At 35.2% G+C, this 14,353-nt stretch overlaps 1 protein-coding gene across 1 annotated transcript; it reads left to right on the top strand.

Annotated features, from left to right (window-relative positions):
• The first annotated feature begins 7,243 nt into the window (after nucleotides 1–7,243).
• On the top strand, nucleotides 7,244–13,925 carry LOC117338751 (transmembrane protein 180-like). The gene is made up of 7 exons (XM_033900068.1): nucleotides 7,244–7,312; nucleotides 8,584–9,770; nucleotides 10,414–10,531; nucleotides 11,346–11,442; nucleotides 12,779–12,950; nucleotides 13,117–13,310; nucleotides 13,434–13,925. The coding sequence occupies exons 2-7, from the start codon at nucleotides 9,073–9,075 to the stop codon at nucleotides 13,658–13,660; spliced, it is 1,506 nt and encodes a 501-aa protein (XP_033755959.1). The 5' UTR covers nucleotides 7,244–7,312; nucleotides 8,584–9,072; the 3' UTR covers nucleotides 13,661–13,925.
• The last annotated feature ends 428 nt before the right edge of the window (nucleotides 13,926–14,353 follow it).

Genomic DNA, 14,353 nt, shown 5'->3' with positions numbered 1-14,353 from the left:
CTCTCTCTCTCTCTCTCTCTCTCTCTCTCTCTCTCTCTCTCTCTCTTTTGGGTTTTTTTTTTTTTTTTATTTGCAGTCAAATTTTAATGTCTGTTATCTTTGTTCCTGAAAAAAAAGTATCCATATTAACTCAATTCTGTATATCCTAAATAGCTGTACTTTTTTTAAATAAGGTAAATATTCGGAAACCATACAAGAGCAACTCATGACCAGGTTACCTCCTGGAAGGGTTATGGCGTTAGCAGCAAAGATAAAACAGCAAGCTACCTCTTACGATGCAAAATTACCATGAATGTAACAGATAGAGTCCGTTTGAAATAGACATATATTGTGGACCGTTGGTTGGAAATGTGTGCTAAACCCTTTGGAGTGTAACTCTAAATAAAGGATCTGAATATTCTATTGTGTAAAGTTTAGGCTTAAGTGACTTTTATCGTCTCTGCAGAAAGGTTTAGATAAAAATATGGACAGTGAGTGGCTAATTTGTGGTTGTCAAGAAAACACGCTTTAAATTCATTCAAATCCTTGTAATGACGAAGATGCTTGTTATTCAAACGTTTATGAGTAATAGTATTACATCGTCTACGAAATTCTATAATTTGAGCCGTGTTTATGTTTTTCCGTTCCAGTTACACATGCATTTTTATATTGGGTATGTAATTTGTCAATTTAAGGCATAGACTAATTGCAAAGTCGGATTTCCTATGGGATAAAATTGGGCAAAGTATTTACTTTTTCCTTAATCTCGTGTTTAGGATTTTTCCAATTTGGTATAATACTACCAAGTAGGATATTTTACTGGTGTATTTTATGTGCTTTGTGGAAATGATTATGGCGTGTATTCAAACGATTGGAAAAACACAGACGTGAACAGGCCTTTCTTATATCAATTCAGATACAGATAAGTATATGTTAAATTATGAATATAAAACTGAAGGATACAATTGTTTTATCCTTCCAAGAATTGTCGCACACTAGGGACACCATACACTTTCTGTGTCTGAATAAATGTAAGATTGTAAAATTTCAAGTTAATATACATAGATATATATTGTAAAAGTTGTGGTTCAAATATTTACTGCGTAAACTATGAGTAAATGTTATCCTTAAGTGTATTCAGTTCATGACAATATCTAGATGCATTATACAAATTCATGACAATATCTAGATGCATTATACAAATTCATGACAATATCTAGATGCATTATACAAATTCATGACAATATCTAGATACATTATACAAATTCATGACATTATTTAGATACATAATACAAATTCATGACAATATCAAGATACATTATACAAATTCATGACAATATCTAGATACATTATACAAATTCATGACAATATCTAGATACATTATACAAATTCATGACGATATCTAGATACATAATACAAATTCATGACAATATCTAGACACATTATACAAATTCATGACGATATCTAGATACATTATACTAATTCATGACAATATCAAGATACATTATAAAAATTCATGACAGTATCTAGATACATTATACAAATTCATGACGATATCTAGATACATTATACAAATTCATGACAGTATCTAGATACATTATACAAATTCATGACGATATCTAGATACATTATACTAATTCATGACAATATCAAGATACATTATAAAAATTCATGACAGTATCTAGATACATTATACAAATTCATGACAATATCTAGATACATTATACAAATTCATGACAATATCTAGATACATTATACAAATTCATGACGATATCAAGATACATTATACTAATTCATGACAATATCTAGATACATTATACAAATTCATGACAATATCAAGATACATTATACAAATTCATGACGATATCTAGATACATTATACAAATTCATGACAATATCTAGATACATAATACAAATTCATGACAATATCTAGATACATAATACAAATTCATGACAATATCTAGATATATTATACAAATTCATGACATTATCAAGATACATTATACAAATTCATGACAATATCAAGATACATTATACAAATTCATGACAATATCAAGATACATTATACAAATTCATGACAATATCTAGATATATTATACAAATTCATGACAATATCTAGATACATTATACAAATTCATGACAATATCAAGATACATTATACAAATTCATGACAATATCTAGATACATGATACAAATTCATGACAATATCTAGATACAATATACAAATTCATGAAAATATCTAGATACATTATACAAATTTATGACGATATCTAGATACATTATACAAATTCATGACAATTTCAAGATACATTATACAAATTCATGACAATATCAAGATACATTATACAAATTCATGACAATTTCAAGATACATTATACAAATTCATGACAATATCTAGATACATTATACAAATTCATGACGATATCTAGATACATTATACAAATTCATGACAATATCAAGATACATTATACAAATTCATGACAATATCTAGATACATTATATAAATTCATGACATTATCTAATACACAAAACAAATTTATGACATTCAAAGAGCCCAATGTAAATCACTGACTTTATAAAATAAGCGGAATACATATTTTTGATAAGGTCTGATATCTGAAAAAGTTTGGTATGTTTAATGTTAATTTTTATGTTCTAGATACATTATACAAATTCATGACAATATCTAGATACATTATACAAATTCATGACAATATCTAGATACATTATACAAATTCATGACAATATCAAGATACATTATACAAATTCATGACAATATCTAGATACATTATACTAATTTATACAGCAAAACTATAAAACATTGCAAAAATTGTTTAGTTACAATGGAAGTATTACTTAAATCTGTGTAACAAAGTTAAAATGGATTGACTTTCACTCAACAAACTTATACTGATGTGACTTTTTCTGGTGCAAAATGATTCTGTTGTCTGATTAAAGAATGCCATTATCTGTTTTAAAACACAAATATCTATCATTATTATACAAGCGGACAGCGAGACGCTAGAATCATTGTAAACACTTTGATCACAGGCCGTACGACGGAGCTCTTTCTGTACTGGTCGGCCTATATAATATATACTCAGTAAAATCAGAAAAAATACACATTCCCCGAGAAAGGCCTCCATATTGTTGGAATCGAAATTTGAATGTAAACCTAGTAGTTATATGTTTATCGGGGATATTTAAAAAAAAAAAAAAAAAAAAAAACTTGAAAGATGTACTGTACTTTAACTTTAACTCGGAATTATACCTGAGAGAGGTCACTTGCATTGCATGCTTGACGTATAAAAATATATTTTTTAAAATCATCACCAGAAGTTCGCATATTCATAATACCATGACCGACTTGTTGAAAGGAAAGGGAATAATTTGTCATACTCCAAATGGGATGGCGCAACGCCAAATGTTGCAGTGTTTAGAAATAAAACCAAATAAGGTGACGTTGTAACGCCGCGGAAACTGTACGGTTTGTAAATTATATGTGATAGCTAGGTTCGTTTTGTGAGACATCGGTGACGTTTTAATCGGACGTCATAACAAAACGTATCTCGATCATTCAAACATTGAATAGCTGTAAGCGCGTAAGTTTGATACGGATTCATAAGTGTGGAATAATAGTACAATATAGGTATCAGTTATAGTGCTATATAAATAAATTTATGTTATATGTATATAGTTGACCCCTCTTTTGGCTAACTTGTTTTCATTTTCTTACATTGCTGATTATTGTAAAAGTACATATTTTAACGGTCAGCTTATTTCAGCGGTTTTCGTGCTAGTAGTATTATGCTGAATTATTGCACTTTTTATAAACTGTTTCTATATATAATAATTTTGGCGCGCCAATTCATCAATGCGCCTATCTATTAAAATTCCGAACTGCGCTTAAAATTGAGTGTACTAAATAATAACCGATTACAGTATATGTCAACCGAATGATGCTTTGTAGAACTTGAAATCAAGGACACTACAGACCCTTCAACATCAGACACTTACCTCGATCTTTACTTACAACGTAACAAGGACACTACAGACACTTCAACATCAGACGCTTACCTCGATCTTTACTTACAACGTAACAAGGACACTACAGACACTTCAACATCAGACGCTTACCTCGATCTTTACTTACAACGTAACAAGGACACTACAGACACTTAAACATCAGACGCTTACCTCGACCTTTACTAACAACGTAACAAGGACACTACAGACCCTTCAACATCAGACGCTTACCTCGATCTTTACTAACAACGTAACAAGGACACTACAGACCCTTCAACATCAGACGCTTACCTCGAACTTTACTTACAACATAACAAGGACACTACAGACCCTTCAACATCAGACACTTACCTCGATCTTTACTTAAAACGTAACAAGGACACTACAGGCCCTTCAACATCAGACACTTACCTCGATCTTTACTTACAACGTAACAAGGACACTACAGGCCCTTCAACATCAGATGCTTACCTCGATCTCGGTGTCGCCGTGACCTAGATTTGTATGGACGGTGTCGCCGTGACCTAGATTTGTATGGACGGTTTCGCCGTGACCTAGATTTGTATGGACGGTGTCGCCGTGACCCAGATTTGTATGGACGGTGTCGCCGTGACCTAGATTTGTATGGACGGTGTCGCCGTAACCCAGATTTGTATGGACGGTGTCGCCGTGACCTAGATTTGTATGGACGGTGTCGCCGTGACCCAGATTTGTATGGACGGTGTCGCCGTGACCTAGATTTGTACGGACGGTGTTCAATGAAGCAGAAGACGCTTACTCTTCCGGAGCATCTTTTTAATTTCGAGTTTGAATTATGGTTTTGATGTTTTTTGTTGTTCTTGATCAGTATACTACCATGATTAGAGTCATAAAAGATACTTAAACAATCACATATGGCGTCACTTTTCATGATTCCCTGATTAGCTTAGTCAAAACCTAAGATGATTTTAGACTTAGAACGTTTCATGATCCAGGAACAAGCAATAACACCATAACAGGTGTTTGATTTAACAAATATATCTTTACAAAACAGCTGGTCATCGTCGTTACTATAGTACATAATCACCAGGAGGGAAATCCCTGGGAAGTGATCCGAGTTATAAATGATCTAAGGTTAATTACATGTCAAAACAACAAACATGACAAATTATCCCTAAAGACTGTTATCTGTCCTTACATCAAGGATAATTACGAGATCTCCCTGAATACCACACCTGTCTCATTAAAGTGTTCACAGGTACATTTTTTTTTTTTTATTTTAAATTTTTATTTTTTAATTCGTTGCTATATTTTTTTAAGTAAAACTTATCCGACCGTAATGTAACTTAGCTGTTTATCTGTGAAACGCGCATGCGCAATGATTTCATGCAATATGGCCGCTATTTCCTTACTTTTTTGTAGAAATTGAGAATTACCCAATTACGGCTAAACCATAAAACTATAAAACCATGGGGGAATCGCTTGACCATGGTGAATCGCTTGACCATGGGGGAATCGCTTGACCATGGGGAATCGCTTGACCATTGGGAAATCCCTTGACCATGGGGGAATCGCTTGACCATGGTGAATCGCTTGACCATGGGGGAATCGCTTGACCATGGGGAATCGCTTGACCATGGGGGAATCGCTTGACCATGGGGAATCGCTTGACCATTAGGGAATCCCTTGACCATGGTGAATCGCTTGACCATGGTGGATCGCTTGACCATGGGGGAATCGCTTGACCATAGGGGAATCCCTTGACTATTGGGGAATCCCTTGACCATGGGGGAATCGCTTGACCATGGGGGAATCGCTTGACCATTGGGGAATCGCTTGACCATGGGGGAATCGCTTGACCATGGGGGAATCGCTTTTTACGTAGGAGAAATAGATCTAGTGAGAATTATTTAAAAGTTCTGCTATTAATTGAAAATGGAGAAACTCATAATAAGTTAATATCCATATGTAGCCAAAGCATTTGTTAATGAAGAAGAAAAACATCCTGCATCGAATTTACCGTTTTTCATTTTAAGAGATCCCCCTCCACGTAATATCAGAAATGGTTGTCACGGTTAATAGAAGTAAAAGTAGATATGAAAGCACAAGCTATTTCACATATTTTTGTCAATATTTTTCACCTTTAATCCGACAATGCTCTGATATTTATGTAGTACCAAACCGTTTTAAAACTTACTTTAAAAAACGGGACTTCAGACAGATACAGTACAGTATATAAGCCTAATGTTCCGCGGTGTAGTCTACATTTATTTCTTTATTTTATTTATTTATCTATTTATTTTTTGCATTGTACTGAATTATTTCGACGAAGCATCTTTAAATGTAAATGGTAATTTTCTTAACAAAAGTTTAAAAAAAAAACACTTTCTACGATGGCCGATATCAGCCGTCACGTTACTCGCATTTATGTGATGCGAGTAACCTGACATAGTAAAAATCACATGACAGGTTACTAGCATGTGATACGAGTAACCTGACATAGTAAAAATCACATGACAGGTTACTAGCATGTGATGCGAGTAACTGTACACAGTCGCGAATGAGATGACTGTACACTTACAAAACCCATTAACATTCCAGAGTGTAGTTTTACTAGACCTTTCAAAAGAGGTTATCATGGCGACTGTAGAAAATGGTTTTACAATGGAGCTCGTGTAGTCTTGTCAATTCATTATTTGACCACAGACTAATTGCAACAGATTTTTTTAAATTTTTCCTGTAGATTGGTATATTTATGTGATAGAAAAAAAATGCCCTAAAATCTAAATTGGGGGAAATGGTTTTATTCACCAAATAGAATTGAGGAAATAAGAGAAATTGACCAATATTATACACTTGAGTGACATTGGACGAGAGATTTTGTATGCAACACAAATAGACTAAAATAGTCAATTGGAACCATATGTACCATACTGTACAAAGCCACCTGTCATGTGATTTTTACTATGTCGGGTTACTCGCATCACATGCTAGTAACCTGTCATGTGATTTTTACTATGTCAGGTTACTCGCATCACATGCTAGTAACCTGTCATGTGATTTTTACTATGTCGGGTTACTCGCATCACATGCTAGTAACCTGTCATGTGATTTTTACTATGTCAGGTTACTCGCATCACATAAATGCGAGTAACGTGACGGCTGATATCGGCCATCGTAACTTTCTCTTGATCCGCCATTTGTCCGTCACCTAAACTGTCCGTGTCGTTGTTTTAGAAAACTATATTTTACATCCGGCGTGGATTTCCGGTTTGTGATTACGCTGATAACATGAACAGCTGGTAGATTGTTTATGAAATTGTAAATGGTAAGCTGTTAGTGATATGATAATCTTATTTGGAATTGATTGTTCAATCCCAATGGCCATGTTTACAATGAGTCGGATTCTTATCACAAGAAAGTATAGCTTGAACATACTGAGTAACAGTCATGACATAAGTAGGCTGATCATCGTCCTACTGACAGCTTGGTAAACATTACGTAAATTCGCACAGTTCTCTTCAAACAAAATGGATAGCGAGTGATTAAATATTTTATTTAAATAATCTCAGTTGTTCATTGGGAAGTGCATTTTCATATATTTAGGGGAGAATAGCGTTTGAACAGAATATAATGATGGATACAATATCTAATAATAATGTAAGCGTTGATCTGCAGACACCATTCACAATTTCGTCGCCATGTTTATTGTTTCTTTACCTCTGTAGGGTCATTATTTAAAGCAGAAAGGCGATGAATTAAGACTTTCCACTTTAACCCCCTTTGTTTTGCTTTTAAAAATTATTTAGTGATGGCATTTGTCCTAATCTTTTAACTGATTTGTGATGTCAGGGCATCCAGTTGATCCTTGACTTTAGCAATTCAAATCACCTTTTCTCAGAAATCTGAAGGGTCAAAACATATGTCAAATAGACATGTCCCTTCAAACCCAAGAGTCAGATCTCAATTTGGAGAGTCAAAAACATACTCTCAAGGGTCTACTGGATGCCCTGGATGTTGTTTATCTATAGATATCATATATTTAGTACTGGAATAACTTTAATTAGATAACAAACGAACTGTTAATCTGTAGTGATTATACTCAAAGTTATTGTTCAAGACAATGCGCATGCCCCATTATACATTTATCATACCCTAGATTCAACTTTTAAATGCACCACCAAGTCTTATCATACTCTAAGACCTGTCTAACTGCATAACTATGCAAAACTAAAGACTATCCTTAACCTTAGGACTATCCTCAACACAGGACTCCCACACAAAACTATCAACTATCCTTAACAAAGGGGGTGGGGGCACAGTAGCCAAGGGGTTAAGGTGTTTGCTTTTCTCAGGGTACTCCGGCTTTCCTCCACCTCCAAAACCTGGCATGTCCTTAAATGACCCTGGCTGTTAACAGGGCTTTAAACAAAAATAAACAAACTTAACACAGGGCTCATACACAGGTCCACAGACACCTCCAACTATGTTAGCAGCTAAACTGAACACATGTAGAAAGTCTTCATATCAATTGAATATAGTCAAGAGCATGAATCTTCCAATTCTGACAACAATTCATTTTTCTGTTTTCTTTTTCAGGTTTGTCAATCCTGTACCTTCGTCCATAGTTGAATAATTGTCTGAAAACCCACACCGAATCAAATGTATAATGTTCAGAGCAATAAAATGATGCTTGTGAAAGATTCCATCCTAGTTTGAAGGAGAAGCAGAAGGCTTTTAACAAAATCTCTACCTGGTATACATTTTAGGATGTCTAAAGTACAGTAGATATTGAAGTAAAAATAGTGAAATTGAATCCAGATATCAACATGTTTTATCACTATACATCTGTACCTTGGTGCTGAAGACGAGAAGACAAGGTTGATAGAAAACTCTGGAAATGATGCTGATCTCTGTAACAACGTAACGCCATAAAGAATATTGACTAATAACGTTAAAGCTGCCATATTCCAGACATTTTGAAGAAAAAAATGTTGCTTTATATTAACATTTAAACTTCGATTTAAAAAAGAAACATCGTCAAATTTCCAGATTAAAATCACAAGTACCGTGACCCTATCCAGCATTATGATGTCCCTGCGATGTCGTCTCAAAGGCAGAGTGGAATTCTACTACGGAGCCATGGCTTTCTTCCAAACTGTTCTACACAACATATTCCTCCTCTACCATGTGGATTTGTTTGTTTCTGTTTACAAAATTGACAAGATGTCGTTTTGGATAGGAGAAACCATATTTCTGATATGGAACTCTTTCAATGACCCACTTTTTGGATGGCTGAGTGATAAACAGTACCTATCTCCATCAAAGAAGAATTCCGAAAACTCGAACAGTGCCTTAGAAATAGTAACGAATCGTCTGAATGCTCTGATGTATAACGGGCCTTTACTGGCTGTTTCGTTTATTTTGTTTTGGTTCCCCTGGGGTTTTCCTGGACTCCAGTTTGTCGTTTGTCTGTGTCTGTATGACGGATTCCTCACCCTGGTGGATTTGCATCATTCGTCGCTGTTAGCGGATTTAGCTGTGTCGGCCAAGGAACGTACAAAGCTCAATACAATGAGTTCTCTGTTTAGTGCATTTGGCTCGGCTTCTGTTTTTTTTTCCTATTCTGTTTGGAGTAAAGAAAATCTTCATTCGTTTAGAATATTTTGTTCCTGTCTGGCTGTTTTTGCTTTCGTTGGTTTTGTTGTGGCTGCAAATCTAATGAAGCAAGAAAGAAAAAGGACTTTGAAGAAATCTTTCTCATATGATGACTCTTGGAGTAACAGGTTGGTTGTTGAAATGACACTTTATCCTGTTAGCAGTATATATATTAAACATTGAAGTGAACTTGATTTTAATTTGAAATTTTAGTTTTAGAAATTCTCACGATGGTAACATATATGCTACATCTGTATCTCATTTACACATAGGTCATTATGCAAGTTTCAACAAATTAAAATAAAATTCACTTGCTATAAAGACCTTACAAACCTTCAACAATTAGGAATCATATTTGAATTATAAGATGAGCCATTTTTTGATAATCTGGATAAAGAAGTAGAGGGTAGAATGTTTTCAAAATGTTTCGACCATCCATTTGTGATATCTATTCTAAATATTTATGCCGTAATTGATATAAGGATGACCATCGTTAATTGTGTGATTACCATATTTTTTATACCCCCACAACGAAGTTGTTATACCCCCGCAAAGAAGTATACTGGAATCAGGTCGTCCGTCCGTCTGTCTGTAGACACATGTTGTCCCAACAACTCCTCCTAAACCGATGGGCTGATTCCAATGAAACTTCACACACATATTAGCCTCTAATTAAGAGTTCCAATTCACCATTGACTCGTGCAGATTGCGGGGGTATTAGTCAGCCATCCTGGCGACAGTTCCAGTTATTATTTGAGTTTATGTTTTCAGATCAGACGAGTATGATGACCCTGTGGGTCCGTCGGTAAAACCTGGCATTGGGACTTTTGTGTCACAGCTTGGGAAGCAGTACAACTTCATTTGGTTTACAATTATGAATCTTATCCAGGTAACATTTTTTTTTACATTTTCTTTGTCCTCATTTTAAATAAAAACAATCTTGGCATTGCCACTTTGGTGTCACAGCTTGGGATCTTCTTCCTAAAAATGTCTGGATCACTGCATGCAGTTAAATTCAGTTAAATAACATTTGTGGTATTCATTTTTAATATTCAGCTAACAGTCATTAAAAAAGGATGTTGTTTACTTTTATAGGTATCTTGATCAAAACTATTTGTATTTTGTGATTGGGATGCATGCATTTCAATTTTTTCAAACATCTTTGAATAGTTGGTCAGTCTGAAAATGTTGAGACAAGGAATGTGTTATGCAAATTTAAAATAATAAAAGTATTTGAAAGCCTTGTTCAAGAAATTGATATGGGATACAATTTGTTCTTAAAAAAGGTGAGTTGATCCCTGAAAAAAAAAGAGTAAGAAGTTGACAAATCAGGGCAAGAAAAAAACCTTTGCCCAATGGCCCGGGCTGGTAGATTTGGCCTGTGGGCAAGTAAATATTGGTGACTAGTTGCTAGATAGGCAAGTGCAGAATTTCTCATATTTTTTAACCTTTTCCTGAGAGTAACTTTAGATATCACTTATTCATTTAAATTTGACCACTACTTTTCACCTTTCGGCCAATACTTTTGGACCCAAACTTGCCTGAAGGACCAGTGATGGAATATTTTTTCTGCACTGCACATGAATGGGCATCTACAGGTGAAGTAAGGAACATTAATTGTCACTAACACTGTTGTTTTGGTCTCTCACCAACACTTATTACGTTACTTCGTATATCACAATCACCGATTTGTTTATTTTCAGGTTTTTCACTGTCATTTCAATAGCAACTTTTTTCCATTATTTCTGGAAAATTTATTAGGAAACTCTGTGAGTTCAAGCTTTGGATCATTCTTGATTGGTAAGTCATTAATTGAAAATAAAACTGCATATGTTCAATGTACCTCAACCATCATCTTATCTAAGATAGAATCAATATCTACTGTATTTACATATAAATATAAGCCTTTAGGTTAGAGAGAGTCACATTCTTTTCTTATATATACAATACATTTTGTAATAACATTTTTTTATAATCCTTAAATGTTTATTTTCATGGTAAAATTGATGTGATCATTTGTTATATTCCAACAATGGAAATTTAAGGTTTTGGAGAAATCTTTTGAAGAAAATATCGTCAACGTTGCAGAAACAAATTTGATGACTTTAGTTAGAGACCTTTCTGATGTATACAATAAGTTTGATTCCTAGAAAAGAGATGATTTTGTATACTTATCTATATTTTTTGTGATTTTTTTTTACAGAAACTTAAAATGAATGATAATTATAAGGCAATTTTATTTTGATTTATATCTAAAGTCAGAGTCAGAAGTCATCCTTCCAAAATAAAAATACCAGTAGATGACATTTGTAAAAATGAAAATTATGATAGATAGAGGATATCTAATAGTGTCTTCAGTAATACCAAATATATTTCACGAGTGGGGCTAATATTTTGATATTTTTCATGAGTGCATAGCACAAGTGAAAAATATCAAAATATTGGTCCCACAGGTTATGTACTCAAAAAATAAAAATCTAAAATATTAGCCCTACTCATGAAATATATTTCGTATAACTGAAGATACTAGTAAAAATATCACTTTAGTAGAATAAATGATTTTTGATATTTCACTGGTTAAAATGTAATAATTATATTTCCATTTAAAGTTTAAAAGGTTGGGATGTTCTCTTCCTCCACAGAGATATAAAAAGAGCACTTGAACTCTTTCCTTTAAGTGCTATTCCAGTAAAACCCTCTATCCCACCTCAGGACTACAGGTTTTATTTTTTTTTAGTTTAAACATATTTTATTGACATATAATAATGACAAAGGGATTAGTCAGCAAGTTTTTCCAACTTATAAACGACTTCTCCCAAAATATAATACAGGTTTTATTAAGGGGTACCACCCATAAAACTTATTAAATTAATTACTACAACTTATAGGAAAGAAATCCAACCATGTATAGAGGTGATTTGTTTTGGATTCCTGGGGTCAGGTAGATATTTTAACGGAATAGCCCTAAGACTGCTGACATGAATTGAATATGGGTTCTGTACACGTTGATCATGATGTCACATTGTATATATGCAATAATTTTATGAAAATTAATATTTCAGGCTAATCCGATGCACTGATGTGTATTGAATGTAGACTTCATACATGTACATATGTTTCCTGTATTTTTTTCCAGGTATATCTTTCCTGGCGCCCCACGTGAATAACCTGTTTTTCCTGGAGCTGTGTAAGCGATATGGCGTCTATGCAGTGATACAACTTCTGTTCTCAATCAAACTTGCTCTCAGCCTCTTCATGTTCTTTATGGGGCCTAACAATATGTGGCTGCTCTGTCTCTTCATAGCCAGGTAAGTCAGCGCCAAAAGTCTTCATGTTGAAGCTCAGAAATCTGGGGTTCATAACATAAGTTGTCAGATCGCTATGAATCGGATTGTCCTCTTCAGCCTAATTATGAAGGCGTTCAGTTTATGAACACAAATTTATGCCGTAATTTTTACGATTTCTCTTCCCCAGCAACCGCGTGTTTACAGAGGGTACGTGTAAACTGCTGAACTTGGTGATCAGTGACCTTGTAGACGAAGACTACGTCATTCACAACCGGAAAAAAGCCGTCTCGGCCCTGATCTTCGGGAGTACTGCACTGTTATCCAAACCGGGTCAGACCCTCGCTCCTCTCGTTGGGATTTGGCTACTATCTATACAAACAGGTAAGTGGAACAAAAATGTGTTTTATCCCTCTACTGGTTACACTGAAATCATGAAGTAATATCGGTATTTAAAAAAGATTTGAGAAAAAAAAAATCTTAATTTGACTCATTTCTATGTTCCAGGTCATGACATTTTCCAGACTAGTGATAAAATCGTGTCCCTACAGGTGGACGAAGCTGGACAGAACAGCCCGGAACAGTACCGGCAAGGCTGTTTCAATCTCCTTGTTTACATTCCAATTTTATGTGCCATCGTACAGATCGCTGTCTGGTCACAATTCAAACTTCATGGCCACCGACTTCGATGGGTCAAATCATGTCGCACCGGAACTGACCACTCCTTAATTTGATGTAACAGACCGCTAGGTATAAAAGTCCTCAGACACTTTAATGTATTCATATCATTTCCTCTTCATCAAACCAATAAGTTAAATTTTTCTTCATCAGGAATCGATAACTGACAACATTGTTGTAGTTGTCTTAATTTTTCCTCTTTTGTATCCGAAAAAACAAGCCAAGCCATGAGATGGTATCTTAATCCTTTGCCCCTAGCCTACCCCTAACCTACCCCCAACCCTATTCCTACCCCTAACCTACCCCCAACCCTATTCCTACCCCTAACCTACCTCCTACCCCTATCCCTACCCCTAACCTACCCCAACCCTTTTCCTACCCCTAACCTACCCCCAACCCTTTTCCTACCCCTAACCTACCCCCAACCCTATCCCTACCCCTAACCTACCCCCAACCCTATCCCTACCCCTAACCTACCCCCAACCCTATCCCTACCCCTAACCTACCCCCAACCCTATCCTACCCCTAACCTACCCCCAACCCTATCCCTACCCCTAAACTACCCCCAACCCTATCCCTACCCCTAACCTACCCCCAACCCTATCCCTACCCCTAACCTACCCCCAACCCTATCCCTACCCCTAACCTACCCCCAACCCTATCCCTACCCCTAACCTACCCCAAACCCTACCCCTAACCATATCCCTTCCCCCTCAAAACTGCTGTGAGGTAAAATACTGCTGATTTCT

This window comes from Pecten maximus, chromosome 12, assembly GCF_902652985.1.
Source record: "Pecten maximus chromosome 12, xPecMax1.1, whole genome shotgun sequence".
Lineage (NCBI taxonomy): Eukaryota > Metazoa > Mollusca > Bivalvia > Pectinida > Pectinidae > Pecten > Pecten maximus.
Note: the sequence above shows the minus strand (reverse complement) of the source record. Positions and strands in the feature narration are given on the sequence as shown.